We start from the raw sequence: 17,762 nt of genomic DNA, 5'->3' as shown, positions 1-17,762 counted from the left end.
ACACAGAATCAGATAAGTTAATTGTTTTAAGTCTGTCCAAGAGAAAGGCTGTATTAGTGAGTACAGTGGGTTCCTTCTTGATTATATGTTTTTGGAGGTAAGTCTCTTGATTAAACTTGAAATATAAGCCATAGCTCTTAATTTAACTTGGTGCAGTGTTTTGTAGAGGAATAAGACGGTGTTATTTTCTGGGTCTGTAGATTGTGAAGGAGCAAAAATGGCCTTTGCAGTGATATGTACTACTTGTCAGATGTGGGAGTTTAAAGAGAGTTTAAGGGTTACTGCGGATTATACCTGCCATAAATGCTGTTGGATGCGAATCTTATCAGATCGAGTGGATCGGTTGGAGAGACAAATAGAAGCGATGGTGGGGGGGGGACTGGGACTGGGACCCATGGAGATAGTGAGGAAAGAGATCAATCTGAGACTGGTACTGTTGAGAACAGAAGTGAATCAAATGATCAGGGCAGGCAGGGACAAGGTAGGACTAATAAATTAAGCTGCATTTATTTCAATGTAAGGGGCCTAACAGGGAAGGCAGATGAACTCAGGGCATGGTTAGGAACATGGGACTGGGATATCATAGCAATTACAGAAACGTGGCTCAGGGATGGGCAGGACTGGCAGCTTAATGTTCCAGGATACAAATGCTACAGGAAGGATAGAAAGGGAGGCAAGAGAGGAAGGGGATTGGCATTTTTGTTCAGGGATAGCATTACAGCTGTGCTGAGGGAGGATATTCCTGGAAATACATCCAGGAAAGTTATTTGGGTGGAACGGAGAAATAAGAAAGGGATGATCACCTTATTGGGATTGTATTATAGATCCCCTAATAGTCAGAGGGAAATTGAGAAATAAACTTGTCAGCTATCTGTAAAAATAATAGGGGAGTTATGGTCGGGGATTTTAACTTTCCAACCATCGACTGGGACTGCCATAGTGTTAAAGGTTTAGATGGAGAAGAATTTGTTAAGCCCGTACAAGACAATTTTCTGATTCAGTATGTGGATGTACCTACTAGAGAAGGTGCAAAACCTGACCTACTCTTGGGAAATAAGGCAGGGCAGGTGACTGAGGGGTCAGTGGGGGAGCACTTTGGGGCCAGCGACTATAATTCTATTCGTTTTTAAAATCATGATGGAAGAGGATAGACCAGATCTAAAAGTTGAAGTTCTAAATTGGAGGAAGGCCAATTTTGGCGGTATTAGGCAAGAACTTTCGAAAGCTGATTGGAGGCAGATGTTTGCAGGTAAAGGGATGGCTGGAAAATGGGAAGCCTTCAGAAATGAGATAACAAGAATCCAGGGAAGGCTGGTAGCTATAGGGAATGCTGGATGACTAAAGAAATTGAGGGTTTGGTTAAGAAAAAGAAGGAAGCATATGTCAGGTATAGACAGGATAGATCGAGTGAATCGTTAGAAGAGTGTAAAGGAAGTAGGAATGTACTTACGAGGGAAATCAGGAAGGCAAAAAGGGGACATGAGAAAGCATTGGCAAATAGAATTAATGAGAATCCAAAGGGTTTTTACAAATATATTAAGGACAAAAGGGTAACTAGGGAGAGAATAGAGCCCCTCAAAGATCAGCAGGGTGGCTTTTGTGTGGAGCCACAGAAAATGGGGAAGATACAAAATGAATATTTTGCATCAGTATTTACTGTGGAAAAGGATATGGAAGATATAGTCTAGGGAAGTAGATGGTGACATCTTGCAAAATGTCCAGATTACAGAGGAGAAAAGCGCTGGATGTCTTGAAATGGTTAAAGGTGGATAAATTCACAGGACCTGATCAGGTGTACCTGAGAACTCTAGAGAAGTGATTGCTGGGCCTCTTGCTGAGATATTTGTATCATCGATACTCACAGGTGAGGTGCCGGAAGATTGGAGGTTGGCAAATGTGGTGCCACTGTTTAAGAAGAGCGGTAAAGAAAGCCAGGGAACTGTAGGCTAGTGAGCCTGACCTCAGTGGTGGGCAAGTTCTTGGAGGGAATCCAGGATGTACATGTATTTTGAAAGGCAAGGACTGATTAGGGATAGTCAACATGGCTTTGTGCATAGAAAATCATGTCTCACAAACTTGATTGAGTTTTTTGAAGAAGTAACAAAAGGTTGATGAGGGCATAGCAGTAGATGTGATCTATATGGCGTTCGACAAGTTTCCCCATGAGAGACTGATTAGCAAGGTTAGATCTCATGGAATAAAGGGAGAACTAGCCATTTGGATACAGAACTGGCTCAAAGGTAAAAGACAGAGGGTGGTGGTGGAGGGTTGTTTTTCAGACTGGAGGCCTGTGACTAGTGGAGTGCCACAAGGATCGGTGCTGGGTCCTCTACTTTTTGTCTCTTACATAAATGATTTGGATGCGAGCATAAGAGGTATAGTTAGTAAGTTTGCAGATGACACCAAAATTGGAGGTGTAGTAGACAGCGATGAGGGTTACCTCAGATTACAACAGGATCTGGACCAGATGGGCCAATGGGCTGAGAAGGGGCAGATGGAGTTTAATTCAGATAAATGCGAGATGCTGCATTTTGGGAAAGCAAATCTTAGCAGGACTTATACACTTAATGGTAAGGTCCTAGGGAGTGTTGCTTAACAAAGAGACCTTGAAGTGCAAGTTCATAGCTCCTTCAAAGTGGAGTCGCAGGTAGATAGAATAGTGAAGAAAGCATTTGGTATGCTTTCCTTTATTGGTCAGAGTATTGAGTACAGGAGTTGGGAGGTCATGTTGCGGCTGCATAGGACTGTGGTTAGGCCACTGTTGGAATATTGCGTGCAATTCTGGTCTCCTTCCTGGCAGAAAAACGTTGTGAAACTTTGAAGGGTTCATAAAAGATTTACAAGGATGTTTCCAGGGTTGGAGGATTTGAGCTATAGGGAGAGGCTGAACAGGCTGGGGATTTTTTCCCTGGAGCTTCGGAGGCTGAGGGGTGACCTTATAGACGTTTACAAAATTATGAGGGGCATGGATAGGGTAAATAGACAAAGTCTTTTCCCTGTTATCGGGAGTCCAGAACTAGAGGGCATTGGTTTAGGGTGAGAGGGGAAAGATATAAAAGAGACCTAAGGGGCAACTTTTTCACACAGAGGGTGGCATGTGTATGGAATGAGCTGCCAGAGAAAGTGGTGGAGGCTGGTACAATTGCAACATTTAACAGGCATTTGGATGGTTATAGGAATAGGAAGGGTTTGGAGGGATATGGGCTGGGTGCTGGCAGGTGGGACTAGATTGGGTTGGGATATCTGGTTGGCGTGGACAGGCTGAACTGAAGGGTCTGTTTCCATGCTGTACATCTCTGTGACTCTAAGTGGGCTGCTTTTTCCTGGATGGTGTCAAGCTTCTTGAGTGTTTTTGGAGCTGCACGCATCCAGGCAAGTGGGAAGTATTTCGTCACATTCCTGACTTGTACCTTAGAGACGGTAAACAGGATCTGGGCAGTCAGGAGTTGAGTTACTTGCTGCAGTATTCCTAGCGAACATCTCGTTGTTGATGAAGCAGCTGAAGATGGTTGGACCTAGGACTCTGCAGAGATGTTCTGGAGCTGAGATGACTGACCTCCTATGGCTCCAATCAGCAGAGTGTTTTCCACCATTTCCATTGATCCTAATTTTGTTGGGCTCCTTGGTGCCATACTCCGTCAAATACAGACTTGATGTCAAGGGCTATCATTTTCACCTCACTCATCTGGAATTCAGCTACTTTAATCATTTTTGAACCAAGGCTACAATAAGAGAGAGACTCACGTTTGGTATGTTGCCTCCCAGGTGCAAGGGTACGTGATGTCTCTGATCGTGTTTTCCGGGTCCTTAAGGGGGAGGGGGAGCAGCCTGAAGTCGTGGTCCATATTGGCACCAATGACATAGGTAGGAGTGCTGAGGATGTTAGACAGGCTTTTAGGGAGCTAGGTTGGAAGCTCAGAGTTAGAACGAACAGAGTTGTTGTCTCTGGTTTGTTACCCGTGCCACGTGATAGAGAGTCGAGGAATAGGGAGAGAGAAGAGTTAAATGCGTGGCTACAGGGATGGTGCAGGAGGGAGGGATTTCGGTATTTGGATAACTGGGGTTCTTTCTGGGGAAGGTGGGACCTCTATAGACAGGATGGTCTGCACCTGAACCTGAGGGGCACCAGTATCCTTGGGGGGAGGTTTGCTAGTGCTCTTGGGGGGGGTTTAAACTAACTCTGCAGGGGCATGGGAACCCAGACTGTAACTTTAGGGTGCAGGACCTGGAGTGTAGGGAGGGTAGGAATATGGTATCAATCTTAAAGGATCGTGCCTGTAAACAGAAGAGTGGCTTGAAGTGTGTATACTTTAATGCCAGAAGTATACGAAATAAGGTAGGTGAACTCGCAGCGTGGGTTGGTACCTGGGACTTCGATGTTGTGGCTATTACGGAGACATGGCTAGATCAGGGACAGGATTGGCTGTTGCAGGTTCCAGGGTTTAAATGTTTTAGTAGGGTCAGAGGTGGGGGTAAAAGAGGGGGGGGTGTGGCTTTGCTTGTCAAAGATAGTATTACAGCGGTGGAAAGGAAGATGGATGAAGATTTGCCATCTGAGGTAGTTTGGGTTGAGGTTAGGAATAGGAGAGGTGAGGTCACCCTGTTAGGAGTCTTTTACAGGCCTCCTAATAGTCCTAGAATCGTTGAAGAAAGGATTGCGAAGATGATTCAGGAGAAGAGTGACAGTAATAGGGTGATTGTTATGGGAGACTTTAACTTTCCTGATATTGATTGGGAAAGCTATAGCTCAAGTTCGTTAGATGGGTCAGTGTTTGTGCAATGTGTGCAGGAGAGTTTCCTGACACAATATGTAGATAAGCCAACAAGAGGTGAGGCCATACTGGATTTGGTTCTGGGTAACGAACCAGGCCAGGTATTAGAACTAGAGGTAGGTGAGCACTTTGGGGACAGTGACCACAATTCGGTGATTTTTAGTCTCGTGATGGGGAGGGATAAGTGTATACTACAGGGCAAGAGTTATAGCTGGGGGCAGGGAAATTATGATGCGTTGAGGCATGACTTAGGATGTGTGGAGTGGAAAAGTAGATTCCAAGGCAAGAGCGTAATTGATATGTGGAACTTGTTCAAGGAGCAACTATTGAGTGTCCTTGATAAGTACGTACCTATCAGGCAGGGAGGAAAGGGTCGTGTGAAGGAGCCGTGGTTTAATAAGGAGTTGGAATCCCTTGTTAAATGGAAGAGGGCGGCCTTTGTAAAGATGAGGCGTGAAGGTTCAATAGGGGCGATTGAGAGTTATAAGGTAGCCCGGAAGGACCTGAAGAGAGAGCTAAGAGCAGCAAGGAGGGGACATGAAAGGTCCTTAGTTGGTAGGATTAGGGAAAACCCTAAGGCTTTCTATAGGTATGTTAGGAATAAAAGAATGACTAGGGAAGGAATAGGTCCAATCAAGGATAGTAATGGGAAGTTGCGTGTGGAGGCTGAAGAGATTGGGGAGGCGCTGAATGAATACTTTTCGTCAGTATTCACTCAGGAACAGGACATTGTTGTCGATATGAATACTGAGGCACGAATAAGTAGAATGGATGGCTTTGAGATATGTAGAGAAGAGGTGTTGGAAATTCTGGCAAGGGTGAAAATAGATAAGTCCCCTGGGCCTGATTGCATTTATCCTAGGATTCTCTGGGAAGCAAGGGAGGAGATTGCAGAGCCATTGGCCTTGATTTTTGTGTCCTCTTTGTCTACAGGAGTAGTGCCAGAGGACTGGAGGCTAGCAAACGTGGTTCCCTTGTTCAAGAAGGGGAGTAGGGATAATCCTAGTAACTATAGGCCAGTGAGTCTCACTTCTGTTGTGGGCAAAGTCTTAGAGAGAATTATAAGGGATAGGATTTATGCACATCTGGATAAGAATGATGTGATCAAGGATAGTCAGCATGGTTTTGTGAAGGGCAGGTCGTGCCTCACAAACCTTATTGAATTCTTTGAGAAGGTGACGAAGGAGGTAGATGAGGGGAAAGCGGTAGATGTAGTATATATGGATTTTAGTAAGGCGTTTGATAAGGTCCCCCATGGTAGGCTACTGCAGAAAATACAGAGATATGGCATTGAGGGTGAGTTGGAGGTTTGGATTAGGAATTGGCTCTCTGGAAGAAGACAGAGGGTAGTAGTTGATGGCAAAGATTCATCTTGGAGTGCCGTCACTAGTGGTGTTCCGCAAGGATCTGTTTTGGGACCATTGCTGTTTGTCATTTTTATAAATGACCTGGAGGAAGGGTTAGAAGGTTGGGTGAGCAAGTTTGCGGATGATACGAAAGTCGGAGGAGTTGTAGACAGTGAGGAAGGATATGGCAGGTTACAGCGGGATATAGAGAAGCTGCAGAGCTGGGCAGAAAGGTGGCAAATGGAGTTCAATGTAGCTAAGTGTGAAGTGATTCACTTTGGTAAGAGTAATAAAAAGATGGATTACTGGGCTAATGGTAGACTACTTGGTAGTGTGGAAGAGCAGAGGGATCTTGGTGTCCATGTACACAGATCTCTGAAAGTTGCCACCCAGGTAAATAGTGCAGTGAAGAAGGCATATGGCGTACTGGCTTTTATTGGTAGAGGAATTGAGTTCCGGAGTCCTGAGGTCATGCTGCAGTTGTATAAGACTCTGGTGCGGCCGCTTCTGGAATATTGTGTGCAGTTTTGGTCGCCATACTATAGGAAGGATGTGGAGGCACTGGAACGGGTGCAGAGGAGGTTTACCAGGATGTTGCCTGGTATGGTAGGAAGATCCTATGAGGAAAGGCTGAGGCACTTGGGGTTGTTTTCTTTGGAGAAAAGAAGGTTTAGGGGTGATTTGATAGAGGTGTACAAGATGATTAGGGGGTTAGATAGGGTTGACAGTGAGAACCTTTTTCCGCGTATGGAGTCAGCTATTACAAGGGGGCATAGCTTTAAATTAAGGGGGGGTAGATATAGGACTGATGTTAGGGGTAGGTTCTTCACTCAGCGAGTCGTAAGATCATGGAATGCCCTGCCAGTAGCAGTAGTGGACTCTCCCTCTTTATGGGTATTTAAGCGGGCATTGGATAGGTATATGGAGGATAGTGGGTTAGTGTAGGTTAGGTGGGCTTTGATCGGCGCAACATCGAGGGCCGAAGGGCCTGTACTGCGCTGTATTGTTCTATGTTCTATGTTCTATAAGATCGGGAGTTGAGTGGCCCTGGCAAAACACAAACTGGGTTTAATGAGCAGGTTATTGTTGAGCAGCTTGGCACCCAATATTTGTGTGTGACAGTCCTCGCCAGTGACAGCCATCCATGTTAACACCCATTCATAGGAGCATGAAGCTTTGGATAGATGGTTGTTCACACCATGGCCTCGTGGCTCTAGAGCCAGGTTTTCTTGAGTCAACTATGGCCTTGATCTTTGCAGTCACCTCTGTCCATGCTGCCTTCATTGTTCAAGATGGCCTCTTATTGCCATCCATAGGAAAAAGAACTTGCCTTTCTTCTTGGACAGCTTTCAGGAGAACCTCTAGGGAGAAATTGCTAAAGTGTGATACCACTTTATACCTGTTTCTGACATCTTCAGGGATGAGTGGGGTTCATGATCAGGGTTTAAGTGACTGGGTGCCTTCAATTTATGGCACCCAGAACATCTGCCATCCACTACAATTTATCATTTTACTTGTTGTCAAAAATTCAATGAGCTGTGAAGAACATAATTGTGCAGAATAACCCAGATCTCCCAGTTTAGTGACTGCTTTCCCCTTAGTCGAACAAAAACAAAATTCCTCTCAGTCTTGAAAAAAGCAGAATGCTGGAGAACCTCAGCAGATCTAGTTTCATCTGTGGAGAAAGAAATAAAATTAACCTTTTGAGTCCGGTGAGACTTCATCAGTCTGAAGCTCAGTGTAAGTAGGATAAAATGTTATGAGTAAACTTAGAAGGTTTTTCTTCCAAAGATATAGTTTATTCATAAAATTCATAAAAGAACATAAGGTTCAAAGTTGATATCATGTAAAGTTCAATACAGGCGCTGTCACACCTCAGTAAAGTTACAGTTATAAACTATTCTCTGTGTCATTCCAACAATATTTATTCCATGCAAAGAATATGACCAAAGGGATTTTGCACAGTTCTCAGCCCAGCTGTACACTATAACAGGAAAGCCTTAACAACCTTCTCCCACTGTTCTTCCATGGCAGCTGCCACCAAGCTTTAGTGCATCCCTAAGCACATATCCCTGGACCCTAGAATTTACCAGTCTGCAGTACTCAGTTGTCAGTACTTCTCTGCACTGGAAGACCAATGGATTTTTCTGGCAGAATGAAAAGCATCTTTGACCAAGTTAACCATCCTCTAGCACCAACTGATGTTTATTTTGGTGAGTGTTTCCAGGGGTACCTCATAAAGTACAGTATAGTGTGTTACAAAGTTGTTTAGGATAACCTTGACAAGAAAACTCTGCACCTCTTTACAGATCAGTTTTGCAAAGGCACCTTCGAGAAGGAGGTGAGCAATGATCTCTTTCCCACTGAACCATCTCATGGACAGCATGGGGAGGGGGGGTGAGACTCTGGGCATGCAGGACAGATCTGACAGGAAGTCAGGCTATGTCATGGTGGTGGTTTGACTGTTATAAAAATGAAGCAATATGCCATATGACTTTAACAGTTTGCTCAGGAATCCATCGAACAGGATCCACCATTTTGTTTCCCCCGAAACTTGAAGACATTACTCAGCTTCATCAATGACCTTCTCTCCATTATAAGGTTAGAAGTGTTGATGTTCATGAATGATTGCACATCTAGGACCATGAACAACTCCTCCGATACTGAAACAGTCCACGTCCATATGTAGGAAATTCTGGACAATATCATGTTCAAGATGATAATGACAAGTAATGGTTGAGCCAACAAGTGACAAGAGTGACCATCTCCATCTAGAGAGAATTTAGCCACCAATCTTTGATGTTCAATGGCATTATCGTCATTGAAAGCACTACTATCAAAGTCTTGAGTACTACCATTGATCAGAAAATGTACTGGACAAGCCATTTATCAATGCTGCAAAAGTAGTTCAGAGGCTGAGAGTTCAACAGCAGTAACCCAGAGGCTGTTCACCATCTAAAGGCACACATGGGACCAGCAGCACCTGCAAGTTACTCTCCAAGTGACACACCATCCTAACTTGGAGCTTTATCACCAGTCTTTCACTGTTGTTGGGTCAAATTTCTGGAGCTCCTTTCCTTCCATTACTCTGCATTCCTGACACATCAATTATGGCAGCAGTTCATGATCGTTCATCATCACTGTTTTCTCCAGGGCATTTAACAATGGGCAATAAGTGCTGACCTATCCAATGATGCCCACTTTCCAAGAGTGAATTTAAAAAAAGACTGGCTGATGCATTTGTGGTTGAAGGTAATGTTCTGCACAAATCTTTTCACAAGTGACAGGTCACGGACCCAACAGTGGCCCAGATATTCCATAAGACTATAAGACATAGGAGTGGAAGTAAGACCATTTGGCCCATCGAGTCCACTCTGCTGCTTAATCATGGCTGATGGGCATTTCAACTCCACTTACCCGCACTCTCCCCATAGCCCTTAATTCCTTGTGAGATCAAGAATTTATCAATCTCTGCCTTGAAGACATTTAATGTCCCACCCTCCTCTGCGCTCCGTGGCAACGAATTCCACAGGCCACCACTCTCTGGCTGAAGAAATGTTTCCTCATTTCTGTTCTAAATTGACCCTCTCTAATTCTAAGGCTGTTCCCAAGGGACCTAGTCTCCCCGCCTAACAGAAACAACTTCCCAGTGTCCTCCCTTTCTAAGCCATGCATTATCTTGTAAATTTCTATTAGATCTCCCCTCAACCTCCTAAATTCTAATGAATACAATCCCAGGATACTCAATCATTCATCAAATGTTAGGCCTACCATTCGAGGGATCATCCATGTGAATCTCTGCTGGACACGCTCCTTCTGAGGTGTGGGGCGAAAAATTGGACACAGTATTCTAAATGGGGCCTAACTAGAACTTTATAAAGTCTCAGAAGCACATCGCTGCTTTTATATTCCAACTCTATTGAGATAAATGGCAATGTTATATTTGCATTTTTTAATCACTGACTCAACCTGCAAGTCAACCTTTAGAGAATCCTGGACTAGCACTCCCAGATCCCTTTGTATTTTGACTTTATGAATTTTCTCACCGTTTAGAAAATAGTCCATGCCTGTGTTCTTTTTTTCCCAAAGTGCAAGACCTCACATTTGCTCACGTTGAATTTCATCAGCCATTTCCTGGCCCAGTCTCCTAAAGTATTCAAATCTTTCTGCAGCCTCCCCTCTTCCTCAGTACTAACTATCTGTCCACCTAACTTCATATCATTGGCGAACTTCACCAGAATGCCCCCAGTCCCTTCATCCAGATTGTTAATATGTTAAGTGAACAGTAGTGGCCCCAACACTGAACCCTGTGGGACATCATTTGTCAACATCTGCCATGCCGAAAAGAACCTTTTATCCCAACTGTCTGCCTTCTGTCAGACCACCAATCCTCAATCCATGCCAGTAGCTCACCTTGAATACCATGGGGCCTCACCTTACGCAGCAACATCTTGTGAGGCACCTTATCAAAGGCCTTTTGGAAGTCTAGATAGACAACATCCACTGGGTTTCCCTGGTCTAACCTGCTTGTTACCTCTTCAAAGAATTCTAACAGGTTTGTCAGGCACAACCTCCCCTTACTAAATCCATGCTGACTTGTTCTAATCCGACCCTGCACTTCCAAGAATTTAGAAATCTCATCCTTAATGATGGATTCTAGAATTTTACCTATAACCGAGGTTAGGCTAATCAGCCTATAATTTTCCATCTTTTGTCTTGATCCTTTCTTGAACAAGGGGGTTACAACAGCAATTTTCCAATCATCTGGGACTTTCCCTGACTCCAGTGACTTTTGAAAGATCACAACCAACACCTCTGCTATTTCCTCAGCCACCTACCTCAGAACTCTAGGATGTAGCCCATCGGAGCCAGGAGATATATCAATTTTTAGACCTTTTAGCTTTTCTAGGACTTTCTCTTTGTAATGGCCACCATACTCAACTCAGCCCCCTACTCTCCTTAATTGTTGAGATATTACTCATGTCTTCCACTGTGAAGACTGACACAAAGTATTTATTAAGTTCTTCAGCTATTTCCTTATCTCCCATCACTAGCCTTCCTCCATCAATTTGGAGCAGCCCAATTTCTACTTTTGCCTCTCGTTCGTTTCTTATGTAATGAAAGAAACTTTTCCTATCATTTCTAATATTACTGGCTAGCTTATCTTCATATTTGATACTCTCCTTCCTTATTTCTCTCTTTGTTATCCTCTGTTTTTGTAGTCTTCCCAATCTTCTGATTTGCCAGTGCTCTTGGCCATGCAAAGGCTCTCTGTTTTTCTCTGATACATTTCCTGACTTCCTTTGTCAGGCATGGCTGTGTAATTACGCTCCAACCCCCCCTCCCAATAATCTTTCTTTTCTTTGGGATGAACCTCTGTACTGTTTCCTCAACTACACACAGGAACTCCTGCCATTGTTGCTCTACTGTCTTCCCTGCGAGGCTCTGCTACCAGTCGATTTCCATCAGTTCCTCTCTCGTGCCCCTGTAATTACCTTTATTTAACTGTAACACCATCACATCTGATTTTGCCTTCTCTCTTTCAAACTGCAAACTGAACTCTACCATGCTATGATCGCTGCCTCCGAAGTGTTCCCTTACTTTAATATCGTTTATAAAGTCTGGCTCATTACATACCACTAAGTCCAGAATAGCTTGCTGCCTTGTGGGCTCCATCACAAGCTGTTCCAAAAAGCCATTCCATGAATTCCCTTTCTTTGGATCCACCAGCAACATTATTCACCCAGTCCATTTGCATATTGAAGTCCCCCATGATCACTGTAACCTTGCCTTTTTGACATGCCCTATGTATTTCCTGATGCATCTTGCACCCCTGGTCCTGACTGCCGCTGGGAGGTCTGTACATAAGTCCCATGATGGTTTTTTTGCCTTTGTGGTTCCTCAACTCCATCCACATAGACTCCACATCATCTGACCCTATGTCATTCAGTGCCATAGATTTAATTTCATTCTTAACTAACAAGGCAACCCCACCCCCTCTGCCTACCTCCCCGTCTTTTCGATAAGTTGTAAATCCTTGGATGTTTAACTGCCAGATGTTTGGATAGTCATTGGAGCAGCTCACGCTTGAGTTGCATGTTGAGACCCTGACCCCACAGACTCCAAGGAAATTGTCTGGAAAATTGAAAATTCTGAAGGACAATTCCCTTGTGAGTGGAACTCTTTTTAAAAGAAAGCCCTGGGGGTGGCAGAGTGGCTCAGTGGTTATCACTGATGCCTCATATTGCCAGGGACCTGGGTTTGATTCCAGCCTCAATTGGCTGTCTGTGTGCAGTTTACACATTCTCCCGTGTCTGCGTGGATTCCCTCCAGGTGCTCTGGTTATTTCCCACAATCCGAAGATGTGCACGTTAGGTGAACTGGCTCTGCTAAATTGCCCATAGTGTTCAGGGATGTGTAGGTTAGGTATATTAGTTAGAGGTAAATATAGGGTCTAGGTGGTTTATTCTTTGGAGGGTCGGTGTGGACTTGTTGGGCTGAAGGGCCTGTTTCCACACTGTAGGGATTGTATTCTAATGTCAGAGAGTTCAAAGCATCTAGCTTCAGTTAATTTAGTAGATACCCAGAGAATGGTTAGACAATTAAATACTGAGTCTAATTCCTATTAGCTATTAAGCTGAATCTCCAATTTATCATCCCTAACCCCCAGCCAAACTGCACTTTCCCGCAAGACCATCCAGGACCCCTGACTGGACCCTTGACCAGACCCGTTCCGCCAACCCAATATGCTTCCACTCTCCCTTCTCCCGGTTGCTAGCTCAAAGCTCTGTCAACCCTGTTGCCTCATCCCGTTCACCCACTCTAACATTCCAATCCACCCCATCCCTCACTCACAGACCCCAGTACCCTCTATTAGCTGCTGGCCTGAAACCCACAACCCTTAACCCATGTGCTAGTCACCTTGACCATTGTCCTTGATACGTCACCAAATCCCCTGTCCCCATCGCTGCCCTCCACCCCAGTTTCTCTGCAGAGTATTAACACACATGACTGCAGTTATGACTGATAATCACAACTGGATTGTTGAGAGAATAAATGCAAAGGGCTTGTCTTTGACAAGTAAGAGGAACCCTCACATCCCATTGGCCTGCCATCACCAATGTTCCCTTGAAGCTGCAGGGCCACTGGCAAGCTCCATGGATGTTGATAGGCTTCCACTGAATTTCAGAGAGCCTTGGAATGTTGGTCACCACCCACTTTAAGCTGAGTTGCTGTCAACTGGAAAGGCTTTGGTTCTCCACAGTCCATCCACTTCAATGGGTGCTTGTTGCTGAGAACCTCTGTTCAGGAAATGGATGAAATCTCACACACTTGGCAACCAAATAAAACCAACAAAAAGGAAAGATACCAAATTTCAGGAGTGACAGATTACTGGCAGATGGTTGATAATGTGTGTAAGACTTGGACCTTGATGAGGCTGAACATCGACATTGCTTCCCTATATGCGAGCAGACTCACTGAGAGTAGAACACTGAAAGAAAAGCATCGCATTTTATTTGGCTGTAGAAAAGTTCAGAGAAAAGACCAGGAATTTGACACCAGCTGGATCTTGTCATCAGATGTGACTCTCTGAACAGCATTTTAACACATGCAGTCTCATAACCACAAAGTATTGTGCATTTTATAAACTTGCAATTTCAAAATATGTTTTTCTTTGCAAGAGGACAGATGATAGCCAAAATTAGCTGTGAATGTAAAGTAACTATCGAGAGAGAGAGAGAGAGAAAAAGAGACACAAGAAACATCACAACAACTGACGTAAAGGGAATCCAACAGTCTTTCAAAGGGGGAAAGAGCAAATTAAAACAGACTGGAGTCTGATCTCAAAGATAATGAGAGGTTACCCATTCACTGCAAGTTATGTCACAAACTGCAGACATCTTATGTTTTATTCACTTTGAAGAACACTCAGGACAGTGATTAAAAAGCATTTTTCAGCTTTCCTGTAATGCACTAATGCAGCTAAATGTTCTCGTGTACCAGCCTGAATTTAAGTATGATGTCAAGGTCTCAGTCAAAGACCTATCCTTAAGTCATCCAGGTGTTACAGGTAAAGGGACTGTCTGAAGGTCAGCTAGCTCCCAGCCAGAATAAAACATGATAACACAAGATGCTGGAATTCATTCATGGTCAAAAGGAATCATAAGTTTAGAAACTCAAAAAATCTACAAAACTGAGGACTTCTCCCACAAAGTGGCCAGACATGAAATATACTAACTACAATAGTGTCCCCTCAACATAGCAACAATAGGAACCAAGAGCAGAAAATTGCTGACTGTTTCAAGGCTTACATCACCGTGATTGAATCTGATGTATTTATATAGTAGCCATCAAATTGATGAAGTCATGTAAATTGCAAAACCTCCAGTTCAGAAACCACATTGGGATTTAGGACAGATCCACTCAGGAAACATCTGCACCCTTATAAGGGAAACATGGACAATGGGCAAAAACTTTTCTTACAGTGCTCAGCAGGGAGATGGCAAAATGGTTGGCGTAATTGCTGAATCCACATTTGTTTTCATGTAGTGTTACAATCTTTGCATCACAGATATTCTAGAGCGCAGACCTCTCCCATGACCAGAGTTAGAGAAGTTTGATCAAATGTTACAGGTGTGTCAGTTTTCCAAGCAAAATATGTTCAAGTGGTATAGTATCAGCACTTGGAGTTTTGCCCATGTCAATATATCAGTAACTTTGCTGAGCTCCTCCACTGTGGGTTCCTTATGCCTTGAATGTTGCTTGGAACTTCATAGGTTCCAGTGTTCTCTATAGACCACAAATCATAGTAATGTCTCACCCATTTCTCCACTGTTTACTCCAGTTGATGATGACATGCCCATCTTTGTTTTCACTGTACTTTCTTTCTTTGCTGATGGCTCTGTTGCCTGTTGAACTCTTCATGCATGTCTCTGACTTTTTCTGTGTCAAACGATATCTGGGCATTTTGGCAGAATAATAATCACTTGTGATTGATGCACCACTTAATAGTTTCTTGGACTTTGCTCTGAACAGCCCTTACTGCATTTAGAATTTCCTCACTTGGATCTCAATTGCAATTAATTCTAGCAGACTGACTGGTTTCAATAGCATCAGTCTCACCATGATATTCAAAGCTTTGAGTAGACACAGTCTATTTAAGCTGCCCGAGAAAATTGACTGCATGTAGAAGCTACTCATTGCAATTTCCTCTTTCAATGCCAACATGACATGTAAAGTCAGCTATGATGTGTCACTGTCAGAACTCTTTGAAATCTACAGTGATGTCAAGCATGATCTGGCACGGACACCCTTTGGCTGCTGTCATATGTCTTCAGGTCACCTACAAAAGGTGTCTACTTCTTACTGGAACTGACATAAAGATATTCAGTCTTATTGGCCTGAGATCCAAGACAAATTTACACCAAATTCTCATCAGCAAGTTGATCAATGCTGACATTGCCATACTCACCTTTCATACAGCGGATGCCCTTCAGCAAAAAATTGACCGATACTCTCACAACTTCAAAGAGTTTGTTTTGACCTTCATCATGTTGTACGCACACCCTGCATTTCCCAATTTGTTATGGTTCAAGATGGGATTTTTCATATATTAAGCTCCCAGATGAGGAGGGATGAACAATAGAATCATAGAGTCATAGAGATTACAGCATGGAAATAGACCCTTTGGTCTAACTGTTCCATGCCGACCAGATATCCTAGATTAATCTGGTCCCATTTGCCAACATTTTGCCCATATTCCTGTAAACCCTTCCTATTCATATGCCCATTCAGATGCCTTTTATCTCCATCTTTATTCACTTGCCTCATTAGTTGGTTGCAGCAAGGTCAATTTAGAAATGATCCCTTCTCTTGCAGGTACTCTTTTCGCAAAACCAAATGAACTTGCATTTTAAAAGAATCAATTTACTCAGGCTTTCTTAAGTTAATTAAAGTATATATTTATTAATTGCCACATGTAAAAGAATTAGTAACACAATGCAGATTAGAAATAAGAGTACATAGATTTGAGCTCATTAAAAAAAATGAATTCAGGACTGATGTTGAAAGTTCTTTAAACAAAGAATGATCAATATCAGGAACAGCCTTTCTGACAAGATGGAAGATGAAAACCCTGGATGTTTTAGCAAACCATTGATTATTGAATTGTAGGACTCTAAGAGAGCCGAATGGCTTCCTCTTCATTACTTATCATTTGGATATATGTGCAAGTTGGAAAGAAACCATAGAACAGTAAATTAAATCTCAGATTAGTATTTCTTCAGGCATTGTTCAGCGACAGTTTTAAAAAATAAGAAAAACTGCATCAGTTTGCATATACATTGCTTATTGCTGAAGCCACCAGTAACTCGTTGACTGTAGATATTGTTTCTAGCTGAAGACAAGTTGGTTGACACTGAAGGGGGAAATGGATGCCACAGCTGTCTCCCCTGAACTGGATCCTAAATCATCATCTCGAAGTCCTGCTGCCGACAGAGAACTACTACAAAGATCAAGCAGTGAATCACTGTTTCAAACGAGTAAGTTTATTTTGTACACTGACAGATCAATTCCCACCTGATTGTTTGACAAACCGATAATCTTATTAATTAAATTGGGCAGCATTGAATGTCTTGTCTATTAGGGGATATTGTTTAGCCCACTGAGGAATGGATCAAACCAATTATTTTAGATAAACTTTGGTTGGCTAAATTGCCATTACTTTTTTACAGGAATTCCTCACTCCAAATCAGCTTCCCTTCCTGGTTATGGAAAAAATAAATTACACAAGGTAAATAGGTTTTAACTAAGTTTTATGATTAAGATTTGTGCCTATAAATGAGGTTTGTTAATGTAATAGTGAACATAATGTATAATAACCTTTGAAATGTCTGAATAAGAGCTAAAACTTAATTGGCTCAGTATATCCTGAGGGACAGGATTTACATGTATTTGAAATGCAAGGACTGATTAGGGATACTCAACATGGCTGTGTGTGTGGGAAATCATGTCCACTAAATTAATTTAGTTTTTTTGAAAAAGTAATGAAGAGGATTGATGAGGGCAGAGCCGTGAACATGAGCTATATTGACTTCAGTAAGGCACTTCCTCATGGGAAACTGGTTAGCAAGGTTAGATCTCATGGAGTACAGGGAGAACTAGCCAATTGGATACAGAACAGGCTCAAAAATAGAAGTTAAAGGGTGGTGATGGAGGGTTGCTTTTCAAGCTGAAGGTGTGTGTGCCACAAGGTGTGCCACAAGGATCGGTGCTGAGTCCAGTGATTTTCACCATTTATATAAACATAGGAGTGCCGAACCAGAGGACACAACTTAAAAATATGGGGTAGACCATTTAGGACAGAGATGAGGAGAAACTACTTCACCCAGAGAGTGGTGGCTGTGTGGAATGCTCTGCCCCAGAGGGCAGTGGAGGCCCAGTCTCTGGATTCATTTAAGAAAGAATTGGATAGAGCTCTTAAAGATAGTGGAGTCAAGGGTTATGGAGATAAGGCTGGAAGAGGATACTGATTGGGAATGATCAGCCATGATCATATTGAATGGCGGTGCAGGCTCGAAGGGCTGAATGGCCTACTCCTGCATCTATTGTCTATTGTATAGTTTGTAAGTTTGCAGATGACACC

The 17,762-nt window shown here is 43.1% G+C and overlaps 1 protein-coding gene across 1 annotated transcript in view; it reads left to right on the top strand.

Moving 5' to 3' along the window:
• Positions 1-17,762, top strand: part of ablim2 (actin binding LIM protein family, member 2) — a 407,210-nt gene that overhangs the window by 299,734 nt on the left and 89,714 nt on the right. The window contains exons 17-18 of the mRNA XM_072577791.1: positions 16,515-16,659; positions 16,852-16,910. Coding sequence (XP_072433892.1) covers positions 16,515-16,659; positions 16,852-16,910 — 204 coding nt within the window. The remainder of the gene's footprint in view (positions 1-16,514; positions 16,660-16,851; positions 16,911-17,762) is intronic.

This window comes from Chiloscyllium punctatum, chromosome 1 (assembly GCF_047496795.1).
Source record: "Chiloscyllium punctatum isolate Juve2018m chromosome 1, sChiPun1.3, whole genome shotgun sequence".
Classification (NCBI taxonomy): domain Eukaryota; kingdom Metazoa; phylum Chordata; class Chondrichthyes; order Orectolobiformes; family Hemiscylliidae; genus Chiloscyllium; species Chiloscyllium punctatum.
This window is presented reverse-complemented; position numbering and strand designations above follow the sequence as displayed.